Raw genomic sequence first — 16,016 nt, 5'->3', positions numbered from 1 at the left:
AACAAAAAAGACAACCGCAACTTGCATTTGCGGACCGTGGCAACAGAGATGAATGAATAACAGTGCACATGGGAAAATAGAGCTTCTGATGTGATCAAAGCAAAAATAGCCTACATGAAAGTAAAAGAGAGAGTAAACATTGTTTCAAGTTGAGGTTAGTTACAAGTCAAGTGTCCTGGATTCGCATCAGTTCAAAAGATTGACTAGTGACTGAAGTGACCACCTGGGAGCTGTGAGGGAGAGCCGGGCAGATCAGCTCAATTAGACAACACAACTGAAAAATGTCAATTCTTCCAAATGAGAGGATTGCATGAACTATTCTGCATGCATGCTAAGCATTGGACAAAACTGATGAAAAGGAGCTTCATGTCAAATATAATGTCCATTAGTATCACGTGGAATTCTTGTCTCATCCCATTTTCGTCAACTAAAATGAAAAGTAATTTGTAATAGTTATCCTTTTTTTCCATAGTAGGTTGTTGGCAAGTATTTTTCAACATAGTTATTGTTGACGAGATTAACACTGCCATGTCAGCTAAAGCTTTAGAGATTGGTAAATTAGTCTAGTAAACTATCTAAACTTGTAGTGATCATGGTCGAATTACCGACCAGGCACGCAGGGCACCTGCCCAGGGGCCCTGACTTCCAGGGGGCCCCCATTGATATTGTTAGTCATTCTCACTCAGATTAGCTTAAAAACTGCAAATGTTTCTCTCTGCCCCATGGAAAAATGAGTAGGATTGCATGAAATTAGTTATAGAATTGCTAAATATTTTCTCTGCCCCTTGGTAAAATGTGTAGAATTGCAGGAAATGTACTCTAAAACAAACAAATATTATCTCCGCCATCAAGAGGGGGGCCACTAAAACGTTTTGCCTGTGAGGTTGGGGGGCCCCACAACTAAATGTATCTTTGAGTCCCCAAAAGGCTAGGCCCTAAGACAATGCACCCATCCACTGCTGCCAAGAAACACTTATGTTAGCATTTTTGGACTAAAAACTTTATTTTACTCAGCATAGTGTGTCTGAAGTTACATATCACACTATTACAACAGTGTGACTGTTTTGGAATAAAAGGTTCAATATGTTTTCTTAAACATCTTCTGTATTGTGTGCTTATTGTTTAACCATTTACATTTACATTTTACATTTTAGTCATTTAGCAGACGCTCTTATCCAGAGCGACTTACAGGAGCAATTAGGGTTAAGTGCCTTGCTCAAGGGCACATCGACAGATTTTTCACCTAGTCGGCTCGGGGATTAGAACCAGCGACCTTTCGGTTACTGGCACAACGCTCTTACCCACTAAGCTACCTGCCGCCCTGATGAGTTTATATGTTCTAAGGGCCTTTTTGAGCATTAGGTACTGCTGGAATGTCTACCAATGGCATGTCCATCTTTTTGTGAGAAATTACACTGGTCACTCAAAACATTTATAAATATTTATAAAGTATAAATAGCCCACACTTTAGATGAGGCCACACAAAAAAACGTAACTAATGACTATTAAATAGTTCATAAGGACCTACAGGTAACTGCCAAAATAAAGGAAACGCCAACATAAAGTCTCTTAATAGGGCGTTGGGCCCCCATTATCTAGCACACCTTCAATGCACCATGGTATAGATTCTACAAGTGTCTGGAACTCTATTGAAGGGATGCGACACCATTCTTCCACAAGAAATTCCATCATTTGTGGTTTTGTTGATGGTGGTGAAAAACGCTGTCTCAGGCGTCACTCCAGAATCTCCCATAAGTGTTCAATTGGGTTGAGATCTTGTGACTGAGACAGCCATGGCATATGGTTTACATTGTTTTCATGCTCATCAAACCATTCAGTGACCATTCATGCCCTGTGGATGGGGGCATTGTCATGCTATGGGGCATAGCCATGGTAGCCAAAATAATGGCCTACCCAGCATTTTTATACATGACCCTAAGCATGATGGATGTTAATTGCTTAATTAACTCAGGAACCACACGCGCCTGCTTTCAATATACTTTGTATCCCTCATTTACTCAAGTGTTTCCATTATTTGGGCAGTTACTTGTATATTTAACATCTTGTGAATGATCTTATGAATCGTTATTAAAAACTTTAAAAGTTGTTCATAAATGTATGAATAACTAGGTTACCAACTGTAGGACTTTGCCTGTGCTTAGCTCTATTCCATTTATTTTTATCCTAAAAAATGTCCTAGTCCTTGCCAATGACAAACATACCCATAACATGATAACGCTACCACCATGCTTGAAAATATGAAGAGTGGTACTCAGTGATGTGTTTTGTAGGAGTTGCCCTAAACATAACGCTTTGTATTCAGGACATAAAGTACATTTTTTGCCACATTTTTTGCAGTTTTACTTTAGTGTCTTATTGCAAACAGGATGCATGTTTTGGAATATGTTTATTCTGTACAGGCTTCGTTCTTTTCACTCTGTCATTTAGGTTAATATTGTGGAGTAACTACAATGTTGTTGATCCATCCTCAGTTTTCTCCTATCACAGCCATTAAACTCTGTAACTGTTTTAAAGTCACCATTGGCCTCATGGTAAAATTCCTGAGTGGTTTCCTTCCTCTCCGGCAACTGAGTTAGGAAGGACGCCTGTATCTTTGTAGTGACTGGGTGTATTGATACACCATCCAAAGTGGTGTATTTATTTTTACCAATACATTGAGGGAAAAAAGTATTTGATCCCCTGCTGATTTTGTACATTTGCCCACTGACAAAGAAATGATCAGTCTATATGTCACGCCCTGACTCAGGGGATGCTTAAATGTTGAGTCAGGGTGTGTATATTCTTTGTTGTGCGTTTTCTATGTTTATTATCTAGTATATGTATTTCTATGTTGGCCGGTGTGGTTCCCAATCAGAGGCAGCGGTCGCTCGTTGTCTCTGATTGGGGACCATACTTAGGCAGCCTATTGGCACTGTCTAGTTGTGGGATCTTGTTCCGGGTAAGGTTCGTTGTATGTACAACCTTAGGACTTCACGTTTTCGTTTGTTTGTTGTTTGTTGGTTTGTTTATTCAGTGTAAATAAACATGTACGTATATCACGCTGCGCCTTGGTCTGTCCCGTCATTCAACGAATGTGACAGAAGATCCCACCAAACGAGGACCAAGCAGCGTGCCCAGGCGGAGCGAATAGCCATGACACAGGTGGGCAATTTGTGGTCATGGGAAGAGATATTTGCGGGGAGAGGACCATGGGCTAAGGTAGATGCCCAGGCAGGAGAGGAGCAACGGCAACACGGAGGAGGCCGGTCGAGGAGGAAGCCCGAGAAGCAGCCCCAAGAAAATGTTGGGGGTGGGGGCACACAGGGTGGTTGGCAGAGCCTAGTGTCAGAGCAGAGCCAACTCCCTGTACTCACGCGAAGAGGCGTATGACTGTGCAAGCTCTGTGTTATGTGGAGCTACGTACTGTGTCGCCAGTGCGCCGGCACAGTCCTGTACGTCCTGTGCTTGCACCACGCACATGCCGTGCGAAGATGGGCATCCAGCCAGGACGGGGTGTGCCGGCTCAACGCTCCTGGTCTCCAGTACGCCTCCTCGGTGCCGCATATTCTGCGCCAGTTCTACGAACTGTATCGCCAGTGCGCGTGCACAGCCCAGTGCGTCCTGTGCCAGCGCCCCGCACGTGTAGTGCGAAAGTGGGCAGCCAGCCAGGACGGGTTGTGCCAGCTCTCCGCTCCAGACATCCAGTCCACCTTCACAGTCCGGTCCGGCCCGTTCCTGCTCCTCGCACCAAGTCAGTGGAGCGCGTCGCCAGTCCGGCCCGGCCTGTTCCTGCTCCTCGCACCAAGCCAGTGGTGCGCGTCGCCAGCCCGGCCTGTTCCTGCTCCTCGCACCAAGCCAGTGGTGCGCGTCGCCAGCCCGGCCCGGCCTGTTCCTGCTCCTCGCACCAAGCCAGTGGTGCGCGTCGCCAGCCCGGCCCGGCCTGTTCCTGCTCCTCGCACCAAGCCAGTGGTGTGCGTCGCCAGCCCGGCCCCGCCTGTTCCTGCTCCTCGCACCAACCCAGTGGTGCGCGTCGCCAGTCCGGCCCGGCCCTATCCTGCTCCTCGCACCAAGCCAGTGGTGCGCGTCGCCAGTCCGGCCCGGCCCGTTCCTGCTCCTCGCACCAAGCCAGTGGTGCGCGTCGCCAGTCCGGCCAGGGGACGATTAAATGTTGAGTCAGGGTGTGTATATTCTTTGTTGTGTGTTTTCTATGTTTCGATCTATTATGTGTATTTCTATGTTGGCCGGTGTGGTTCCCAATCAGAGGCAGCTGTAGCTCGTTGTCTCTGATTGGGGATCATACTTAGGCAGCCTATTGGCACTAGTGGGTTGTGGGATCTTGTTCCGGGTAAGGTTCGTTGTATGTACAACCTTAGGACTTCACGTTTCGTTTCGTTTATTGTTTTGTCGTGGTGTTTAATAGTAAATAAACATGTACGTATATCACGCTGCGCCTTGGTCTGACCCGTCATTAAACGAACGTGACACTATAATTTTAGAGAGAGACAGAATCACAACAACAAAATCCAGATAAACGCATGTCAAAAATGTTATAAATTGATTTGCTTTTTAATGAGGGAAATAAGTATTTGACCCCTCTGCAAAACATGACTTAGTACTTGCTGGCAAAACCCTTGTTGGCAATCACAGAGGTCAGATGTTTCTTGTAGTTGGCCACCAGGTTTGCACACATCTCAGGAGGGATTTTGTCCGACAGGAGGAATTTTGTCCGACCTTCAGCTCCCTCCACAGATTTTCTATGGGATTAAGGTCTGGATACTGGCTAGGCCACTCAAGGACCTTAATGTGCTTCTTCTTGAGCCACTCCTTTGTTGCCTTGGCCATGTGTTTTGGGGCATTGTCATGCTGGAATACCCATCCACGGCCCATTTTCAATGCCCTGGATGAGGGAAGGAGGTTCTCACCCAAGATTTGACGGTACATGGCCCCGTCCATCGTCCCTTTGATGCTGTGAAGTTGTCCTGTCCCCTTAGCAGAAAAACACCCCCAAAGCATAATGTTTCCACCTCCATGTTTGACGGTGGGGATGGTGTTCTTGGGGTCATAGGCAGCATTCCTCCTCCTCCAAACACGGCGAGTTGAGTTGATGCCAAAGAGCTCGATTTTGGTCTCATCTGACCACAACACTTTCACCCAGTTCTCCTCTGAATCATTCAGATGTTCATTGGCAAACTTCAGACGGGCCTGAATATGTGCTTTCTTGAGCAGGGGGACCTTGCGGGCGCTGCAGGATTTCAGTCCTTTACGGCGTAGTGTGTTACCAATTGTTTTCTTGGTGACTATGGTCCCAGCTGCCTTGAGATCATTGACAAGATCCTCCCGTGTAGTTCTGGGCTGATTCCTCACCGTTCTCATGATCATTGCAACTCCACGAGGTGAGATCTTGCATGGAGCCCCAGGCCGAGGGAGATGACAGTTCTTTTGTGTTTCTTCCATTTGCGAATAATCGCACCAACTGTTGTCACCTTCTCACCAAGCTGCTTGGCGATGGTCTTGTAGCCCATTCCAGCCTTGTGTAGGTCTACAATCTTGTCCCTGTCATCCTTGGAGAGCTCTTTGGTCTTGGCCATGGTGGAGAGTTTGGAATCTGATTGATTGATTGCTTCTGTGAACAGGTGTCTTTTATACAAGTAACAAGCTGAGATTAGGAGCACTCCCTTTAAGAGTGTTCTCCTAATCTCAGCTCGTTACATGTATAAAAGACACCTGGGAGCCAGAAATCTTTCTGATTGAGAGGGGGTCAAATACTTATTTCCCTCATTAAAATGCAAATCAATAAATAAAAAATGTACATGCGTTTTCTGGATTTTTTTGTTGTTATTCTGTCTCTCACTGTTCAAATAAACCTACCATTAAAATTATAGACTGATCATTTCTTTGTCAGTGGGCAAACGTACAAAATCAGCAGGGGATCAATTACTTTTTTCCCTCACTGTAGGTGCCCTTCTTTGCTAGGCACTAGAAACTCAAAAGGACTCATCCCCCTAGGCTATTTTGTTGCATTACAACCTGTAATTTAAATGGATTTTTATTTGGATTTCATGTAATGGACATACACAAAATAGTCCAAATTGGTGAAGTGAAATTAAAAAAATAACTTGTTTCAAAAATACTAAAATAATTAATAACTGAAAAGTGGTGTGTGCATATGTATTCACCCCCTTTGCTATGAAGCCCCTAAATAAGATCTGGTGCAACCAATTACCTTCAGAAGTCACATAATTAGTTAAATAAAGTTCACCTGTGTGCAATCTAAGTGTCACATGATCTGTCTTATGATCTCAGTATATATACACCTGTTCTGAAAGGCCCCAGAGTCTGCAACACCACTAAGCAAGGGGCACCACCAAGCAAGCGGCACCATGAAGACCAAGGAGCTCTCCAAACATGTTGTGAAGAAGTACAGATCAGGGTTAAAAGAAAATATCCGAAACTTTGAACATCCCACGGAGCACCATTAAATCCATTATTAAAAAATGGAAAGAATATGGCACCACAACAAACCTGCCAAGAGAGGGCCGCCCACCAAAGCTCACGTACCAGTCAAGGAGGGCATTAATCAGAGAGAAAACAAAGAGACCAAAGACAACCCTGAAGGAGCTGAAAAGCTCCACAGCGGAGATTGGAGTATCTGTCCATAGGACCACTTTAAGCCGGACACTCTACAGAGCTCGGCTAATGGAAGAGTGGCCAGAAAAAAGCCGTTGCTTAAAGAAATAAATAAGCAAACACGTTTGGTGTTCACCAAAAAGCATGTGGGAGACTCCCCAAACATATGGAAGAAGGTACTCTGGTCAGATGAGACTAAAATTAAGCTTTTTGGCCATCAAGGAAAACGCTATATCTGGCGCAAACCCAACATCTCTCATCACCCCGAAAACAATGTTTTTCCATCGGCAGGGACTGGGAAACTGGTCAGAATTGAAGGAATGATGGATGGCACTAAATACAGGGAAATTCTTGAGGGAAACCTGTTTCAGTCTTCCAGAGATTTGAGACTGGGACGGAGGTTCACCTTCCAGCAGGACAATGACCCTAAGCATAGTGCTAAAGCAACACTCGAGGGGGGGGGTTGTGAATAGTTATGCACGCTCAAGTTCTGTTTTTATGTCTTATTTCTTGTTTGTTTCACAATTAAAAATATTTTGCATCTTCAAAGTGGTAGGCATGTTGTGTAAATCAAATGATATAAACCCGACAAAAATCTATTTTAATTCCAGGTTGTAAGGCAACAAAATATGAAAAATGCCAAGGGGGGAAAATATTTTCGCAAGCCACTGTACTGCTCGACTGAGGGACCTTACAGATAATTGTATGTGTGGGGTACAGAGATGAGGTAGTCATTAAAACATTATGTTAGACACTATTATTGCACACAGACTGAGTCCATGCAACATATTATGTGACTTGTTAAGCAAATTTTTACTCCTGAACTTATTTAGGCTTGCCATAACAAAGGGGTTGAATACTTATATACTCAAGACATTACAACTTTTAATTTTAAATTAATTTGTTAAAATGTCTAAAAACATAATTCCACTTTGTCATTATGGGTTATTGTGTGTAGGCCAGTGACACAAAATCTCAATTGAATAAATTTTAAATTCAGGCTGTAACACAACGAAATGTGTGAAAAAGTCAAGGGGTGTGAATGCTTTCTGAAAGCACTGTAGGCCTTCTCTATGGTCTGGGTAAGGGTTGACAGAACGTGTCACACGCGCAGACTTGCCACCTCAGATTTGGGGAGTGTAAATTGATTCCAGATATGGGCCACTTCTTCCTCCATCAGTATACATACAGGTGAGTGGTAGTGGTCTTACCTCGCAGGTGAAAGTAGCTGAGGTGATTTGCAATGGATTGTTGCACACTCTCCTCAGCACAGAGTTTGACCCCGCTGGGGAAAAGCACGTTGCGCTTCTTCCGGGGGATAGCGTCATGGTCCTTGTGTGAGATCTTGATGACAGGTGAATTAACTATGCTTTGAGGAGCTGATAGAATAGGTAATATTCTAAATGTTTTGTAATATAGATCATGTCCATCAGCAAGAATAGGTCCTTCCCCAGATGCAGCATCTGTGATAAAACGATAAACACATAGTCTACCATTAGACATCAACTCCATCTTAATTGCAAAAGTGTAGCTTGACTATTTATTAGGCCTACATACATACCTGTTCTTATTCCCAAGAGTTCAAATGCTAAAATGAATGCAACTGTACACAAAAGGCATTTCAATGAAGAGTCCGACATCTTAAATCCGTAGTAGTTTTAACTCCAAAGGGTTGAAAAGGGGTCACGTCGACACGACAGGTACTTCCTTTGGAATCGTACAACAACGATATTAGGCCCTCCTTATGAGTTTGCATAGTTCGGAATCCAGAAAACGTATCTGTTTTTTTAACCAGTAATTATGAAGTGATTCTCTCCTCCTTTCCTCCTTGCTTCCGTCAGCTGAGGAAGGTGAGTCCCGTTGTGCTGCAGAACAGCTCCCGGCCAGGGCTCAGGCTCAGCTAGGCAGATGGCCCATTGAGAGATTTTTTTGGTTCTCTAATCTTGTTTGCTAAGCCCTTTAGAGCAGCTCGTCAAGAAGATACCGGTGTAATACTGGTAAGGGTGCTTAGTGCGAGGGAAACGTGGAAGGAGAGAGAGAGAGGGAAAAGGGGGGAAGAAGAGAAAAGAGGCCCCAAGCAGAGAGAGACGGCTTCAAGTGCAAAGATAGGCTCCTCAATTAATGAAGACGGGTAGCAGACAATCCTGGTCAAAATGAACCTCAACTCAAGGCTGGGGCTGGCTTAGGCCTATTTTTTCAGACTGTCATTAGAACTAATGCATAGCCTACATCACCAGTCATTGAATTGAGAATCATCCTGCAGACTAAATCTGCACTTGGGGGTAATGTTAATTCAGGTGTGTGATCTGAGCACTCTCTCATATAGCCTATAGGGTCAGGAGTTCTTCTTGACCATGTGACCTGGACGAGGAAACTGAGCTCAACCATGGGAGAATCGCAATTGCGTACTCCTCGCGTCCTCTTTCCTTACCTCCTTCTCAAAACTCATTGGAGGAGAAGGTCAGAGGGACGAGAACTCTGGCTTTCTCATCCAATGAGTTTTGAGAAGGAGACGAGGAGAGAGGACGCAAGGTGTATGCAATTGAGATCTTCCCCATAATGCCATAGCCAACTCCTTGATCATTCATTCAGCTCATCATCAGGGGCGAATTAGGTGCCGTCTGAATTTAGGGAGCCTCACCTCAGATAAGGTCAAGCAGGTCAGATCCCAGTATTACCACATATGTTATTAATACACAACCTGGGTACACACACACACAGAATTTAGAAATTAGATTAGCATCGCAATGTGATGTCAACCTTTGACCCATAGATGCCATGGCTTCATGCTATACATACATACATACATACATACATACATACATACATAGGCACGGACGTCACATTACGTAAGCTACACACATTAATGCATATCAGGTCATACCCATGTTTAGCACACGGGGATGTGTGAAACTTACTCCTCAGCCAGAAGTGTGCCCACTTGCTTCAGTGAATAGCTAGCTTTTCGTGTGGTGACGACTGGTAAGACGTTTCAGTAAGGTCACGTGTGCTAGCAAGGCAGAGGTCCTTGGTTTGAGCCGAATCAGGAGGAAGTGGTACTCTCCAAGCAAGCAGCGTGACTCCCTTTACACATGCATGTGTGTGTACAGCCACACATGGGAGTGATTATGGAACAGGTGGTCTAGGAACTAGGAGATGATGGGCTGCAGATGAAATCTGTGTGTGTAAAGCTGGGACCTTAGGTTCACACTACCACTTTCACCCTTCACTCTCCATTGTGGATATGGATCCTGTTAGACACACTCACCTTTGTGTGTGCTTTCATTCAAACTTCTGATTCCGAGCTTTCACAATATGGCGTTTTTATGTGCTCTCACAATAGCTTTAAATAACCAGTGTTGGGGTCCAAGAATTTAATCTGGTCAATTCAGAAGACCTGAAATTCCAAATCAATAAAAAAAGAAGACTGTGACCTACTACTGTACATGGGAGGAATCACCTCATCCACTTCAGAGTTAAAAGGGGCAGTGCAGTTAAAAATTAGATTTTCCTGTTTTTTTGGATGATATTTCCACACTATGAAATTTTGAAGATTATGATAATGCCCTTTTTGTGTAAGAGCTGTTTGAAAAAAATGCCTGGAATTTCTAATCAAATCAAATGTTATTTGCCACGCGGCGAATACAACAGGTGTAGAACTTACAGTGAAATGCTTACTTACAAGCCCTTAACCAACAATGCAGTTTTTAAGAAAAAAAAAAGAAAAAAAGAAAGTAAAGAATAGATAAGTAAAACATTTTAAAAAAGCAAATAACTAAAGAGCAGCAGTAAAATAAAAGAACAGTACGGAGGCTATATACAGGGGGTACTGGTACAGAGTCAATGTGCTGGGGCACCAGTTAGTTAATGTAATTGAGGTAATATGTACATGTGGGTAGAGTTAAAGTGACTATGAATAAATAATCAATAGAGTAGCAGCAGCGTAAAAGAGGGGGTTGGGGTGGGGTGTGGGAGGTAATGCAAATAGTCCGGGTAGCCATGATTAGGAGTCTTATGGCTTGGGGGTAGAAGCTGTTAAGAAGCCTTTTGGACCTAGACTTGGCGCTCCGGTACCGCTTGCCGTGCGGTAGCAGAGAGAACAGTCTACGACTAGGGTGGCTGGAGTCTTTGACAATTTATAGGGCCTTCCTCTGACACCGCCTGGTATAGAGGTCCTGGATGGCAGGAAGCTTGGCCCCAGTGATGTACCCTCTGTAGTGCCTTGCGGTCGGAGGCCGAGCAGTTGCCATGCCAGGTGGTGATGCAACCAGTCAGGATGCTCTCGATGGTGCAGCTGTATAACTTTTTGAAGATCTGAGGACCCATGCCAAATCTTTTCAGTCTCCTGAGGGGGAATAGGTTTTGTCGTGCACTCTTCAACGGTCTTTTGGCCAAGATCATGACGTCAGAATCTGATCTGATTAGAATAGACCAATTACCGTTTATCTGGGTAAGGGGGTGGGCTCTAGACCATCAGCCAATCATGTTTGTGTATATAAATATCTTCAAATTTGTTTCCTAAAGCCCATAGGATCAGACTGAGCATTTTGGCCAAAAGTTTAAAAGACTACAGGGGGGCTTTAATAGTTACACAATGGAAAATGTAGGTTAACCTCTTAAGGATCGGACCCTTTTTTTCAATTTTCGTCTAAAATGACATACCCAAATCTAACTGTCTGTAGCTCAGGACCTGAAGCAAGGATATGCATATTCTTGATACCATTTGAAAGGAAACACTTAAGTTTGTAGAAATGTGAAATTAATGTTGGAGAATATAACGCATTAGATCTGGGTAAAGATAATACAAACCAAAAAACATGTATTCTTTATTTATTTTTGTATCATCTTTGAAATGCAAGAGAAAGGCCACAATATAATATTGCAGTTTAGGCGCAATTTAGATTTTGGCCACTAGATGGAAGCAGTGTGTGAGCAAAGTTTCAGATTGATCCAGTGAAGCATTGCAATACTGGACTATTTTGTATCAAGTCTGCCCAAATGTGCAGAATTGGTCAATTGATACATTTTCAATTACATAACTATAGAGAACATACAAAAATAATATGGTAATACAAAATGTAAGTTTACACACTGCCAGAAATGTCATACATGATGGATCATTAGCTTATACACTAACTTTCACACATCTAGATGGCCCGGGCGGGGTGAGTGTGGAGCCAGAGACAGCAAGGGTTCAAACTGTAGAAACCAGTTTCTACATTTGAATATAAAAATTGATTTTATCAAACAAAACTATGCTACATTTTATCTCTGGGACCCTCAGGATGACAAATCAGAGCAAGATTACTGAATGTAAGTAAATTTTTTACCTTCAGAGGTGAATGTATCAAACCAGTTGCCGTGATAAGTTTTTTGTGGTTGTGCACTCTCCTCAAACAATAGCATGGTATTTTTTTACTGTAATACCTACTGTAAATTGGACAGTGCAGTTAGATTAACAAGAATTTAAGCTTTCTGCTCATATAAGACATGTACAGTGAGGGAAAAAAGTATTTGATCCCCTGCTGATTTTGTACGTTTGCCCACTGACAAAAACAAGATCAGTCTATAATTTTAATGGTAAGTTTATTTGAACAGTGAGAGACAGAATAACATCAAAGAAATCCAGAAAAACGCATGTCAAAAATGTTAGAAATTGATTTGCATTTTAATGAGGGAAATAAGTATTTGACCCCTCTGCAAAACATGACTTAGCACTTGGTGGCAAAACCCTTGTTGGCAATCACAGAGGTCAAACGTTTCTTGTAGTTGGCCACCAGGTTTGCACACATCTCAGGAGGGATTTTGTCCCACTCCTCTTTGCAGATCTTCTCCCAGTCATTAAGGTTTCGAGGCTGACGTTTGGCAACTCGAACCTTCAGCTCCCTCCACAGATTTTCTATGGGATTAAGGTCTGGAGACTAGCTAGGCCACTCCAGGACCTTAATGTGCTTCTTCTTGAGCCACTCCTTTGTTGCCTTGGCCGTGTGTTCTGGGTCATTGTTATGCTGGAATACCCATCCACGACCCATTTTCAATGCCCTGGCTGAGGGAAGGAGGTTCTCACCCAAGATTTGACGGTACATGGCCCCGTCCATCGTCCCTTTGATGCGGTGAAGTTGTCCTGTCCCCTTAGCAGAAAAACACCCCCAAAGCATAATGTTTCCACCTCCATGTTTGACGGTGGGGATGGTGTTCTTGGGGTCATAGGCAGCATTCCTCCTCCTCCAAACATGGCGAGTTGAGTTGATGCCAAAGAGCTCGATTTTGGTCTCATCTGACCACAACACTTTCACCCAGTTCTCCTCTGAATCATTCAGATGTTCATTGGCAAACTTCAGACGGCCCTGTATATGTGCTTTCTTGAGCAGGGGGACCTTGCGGGCGCTGCAGGATTTCAGTCCTTCACGGCGTAGTGTGTTACCAATTGTTTTCTTAGTGACTATGGTCCCAGCTGCCTTGAGATCATTGACAAGATCCTCCCGTGTAGTTCTGGGCTGATTCCTCACCGTTCTCATGAACATTGCAACTCCACGAGGTGAGATCTTGCATGGAGCCCCAGGCCGAGGGAGATTGACAGTTCTTTTGTGTTTCTTCCATTTGCGAATAATCGCACCAACTGTTGTCACCTTCTCACCAAGCTGCTTGGCGATGGTCTTGTAGCCCATTCCAGCCTTGTGTAGGTCTACAATCTTGTCCCTTACATCCTTGGAGAGCTCTTTGGTCTTGGCCATGGTGGAGAGATTGGAATCTGATTGATTGATTGCTTCTGTGGACAGGTGTCTTTTATACAGGTAACAAGCTGTGATTAGGAGCCCTCCCTTTAAGAGTGTGCTCCTAATCTCAGCTCGTTACCTGTATAAAAGACACCTGGGAGCCAGAAATCTTTCTGATTGAGAGGGGGTCAAATACTTATTTCCCTCATTAAAATGCAAATCAATTTATAACATTTTTGACATGCGTTTTTCTGGATTTTTTTGTTGTTATTCTGTCTCTCACTGTTCAAATAAACCTACCATTAAAATTATAGCATGATCATGTCTTTGTCAGTGGGCAAATGTACAAAATCAGCAGGGGATCAAATACTTTTTTCCCTCACTGTATATGTCCTGGAAAGTTTGCTGTTACTTACAACAGTCATGCTAATCACATTAGCGCGCCTTAGCTCAACTGTCCTGTATACGGAACACCGATCCCGTAGAGGTTAATGACCTTTAATTCAGCTGTCCTCTGTAGCTCAGCTGGTAGAGCACGGCGCTTGTAACGCCAAGGTAGTGGGTTCGATCCCCGGGACCACCCATACACAAAAATGTATGCACGCATGACTGTAAGTCGCTTTGGATAAAAGCGTCTGCTAAATGGCATATTATTATTATATTATTTAATAATGGGAAAGGGATACCTAGTCAGTTGCACAACTGAATGCATTCAACCAAAATGTGTCTTCCGCATTTAACCCAACCCCTCTGAATCAGAGCGGTGCAGGGGGCTGCCTTAATCAACGTCATCAGCAAACGGGAGCAGTTGTTGTTGGGGGTTAACTGCCTTGCTCATTTTTCCACCTTGGGGATTCAAACTAGCAACCTTTCGGTTACTGGCCCAACGCTCTTAACCGCTAGGCTACAGCGGGTGGACAGACAATGAACTTCAACTAATCAACTTAATGTAGCACTTACTGTTGCACGCAACCACTCTGTTGTCCAATAGTAGCCTACTAGGCCATCACCTGTGTGTAAGGTACATAGAAACCTTTGATTTTGGGGAGGATTTGTTCACCATAGTTAAGGTTCTTAGTTGCAATGCAATTGTTTTGGAACCTCCATTGCCAACTTAGCAGGAATTCCACCTAGCCAATCAGAGAGCAAAGTGGAGCTATTCTATATTGCTACCCATCTGATCTCATCAGGTCACCTCAGGGGCCAGCGTCTTTGAACTATTAGTGGCAAGTGGCTAAATAGTCTCCAATTGTGTACCAGGCGTTGGGCCAAACAATTAGCTGGAGAGTCAGGACTATTGTGCTGCGACATGGTGACTCACTCTGTAATGTCCTGCATAGCCCCACTCGCTCTGTAATGCCCTGCATAGCCCCACTCGCTCTGTAATGTCCTGCATAGCCCCACTAGCTCTGTAATGCCCTGCATAGCCCCACTCGCTCTGTAATGCCCTGCATAGCCCCACTCGCTCTGTAATGCCCTGCATAGCCCCACTCGCTCTGTAATGTCCTGAATAGCCCCACTCGCTCTGTAATGTCCTGCATAGCCCCACTCGCTCTGTAATGTCCTGCATAGCCCCACTCGCTCTGTAATGTCCTGCATAGCCCCACTCGCTCTGTAATGCCCTGAGCTCTTTACCCTGTAACCTGAGATCATGGCAGGACAACTAGCTGGGCAGACATTGAGAAGCACAGCATCTTGCACTGATAGCTGGCTTGTGGACAATGTTTTGGTACAAAATGACTGCCATGGATCACTGAGTAAAGAGCTACACATCTGTGGTGTATGAGGCGGGTTACCCCATACAATGACCTAGCCACTATCGCTAAACTGACTAAAACTAGAAAATGAGTAACAAAAGAGTCATTGAATCGAATTAGTGTTGAATGTTAACTCTTTCTGACAGTTTAATGTTTGTTGTTCTTTATCATTCTAACATAGGTTTGGAACATTGTGGTCCTTATCCGGTTCCATTTCACCCACTCTAGAGCTGCCTGGGACCATCAACAGGAGCTTTTCCCCACGCTGGTCTAAACTGGGATGGGGGTACAGTGGTATTACAGGGCGTCAGATGGGGGTGAGGGAGGGTCCGTCTGAGACAGAGAACATAAAAATAATTAATCTGGGTTTATGTTGGAGATTCAGGTAATTAACAGGTTAAATAGAGCCTTTCCCCTTCTCAGAGAGGGACAGTGAGACCTTGACTGGTGTCTGGACAGCCTCATGTCAACAACAATCTGGGATGGTACCAACAAAGACAGTGATGTCATAATTCCTAAGAATCTTGAGGAAGTATATCTGCATAATGACTAGAGGGACCTCCCAGTGAATGGGAGTGATTGGGACAGTTGGAACCCATGTAGAAGTTAGAACTCAATGTTTCTTATGAGACATAATCCATCTAATCATCCTTCCAATCAGGTATGTTTTCCTCTTACTGACACAAACACTTACAGTAGCACTAAACAAACTAAGGTTGCTAACCTTTGACCTGGAATCGCCATTCACCTCCCGGCAACCAATAATACTATTCCTGGAGGATTATATCCGCCCACCACAACCTTAGTCCATCCAGTTCGGGCTGAAGTGTTGTTTAAATGTGAGCGCAATCTCACACTAACCAGGAGGTTGTGTAACCCTCTTACAAGACAGCAGTGGGTCCTACAAAATGTTGAA

The 16,016-nt window shown here is 44.0% G+C and overlaps 1 protein-coding gene across 1 annotated transcript in view; it reads right to left on the bottom strand.

Moving 5' to 3' along the window:
- The window catches only part of LOC311143836 (interphotoreceptor matrix proteoglycan 2-like), a gene marked incomplete at both ends in the record, with an annotated part of 58,512 nt that extends 48,997 nt beyond the window's left edge, over positions 1–9,515 (bottom strand). Inside the window, 2 exons of the mRNA XM_084179718.1 lie at positions 7,839–8,006; positions 9,512–9,515. Of these exons, the coding sequence (XP_084035844.1) occupies positions 7,839–8,006; positions 9,512–9,515 (172 nt within the window). The remainder of the gene's footprint in view (positions 1–7,838; positions 8,007–9,511) is intronic.
- Between the last annotated feature and the right edge of the window lie 6,501 nt (positions 9,516–16,016).

The sequence above is a fragment of the Coregonus lavaretus genome (genome assembly GCF_964263955.1).
Source record: "Coregonus lavaretus genome assembly, chromosome: 16".
In the NCBI taxonomy this organism is placed as follows: domain Eukaryota; kingdom Metazoa; phylum Chordata; class Actinopteri; order Salmoniformes; family Salmonidae; genus Coregonus; species Coregonus lavaretus.
Note: the sequence above shows the minus strand (reverse complement) of the source record. Positions and strands in the feature narration are given on the sequence as shown.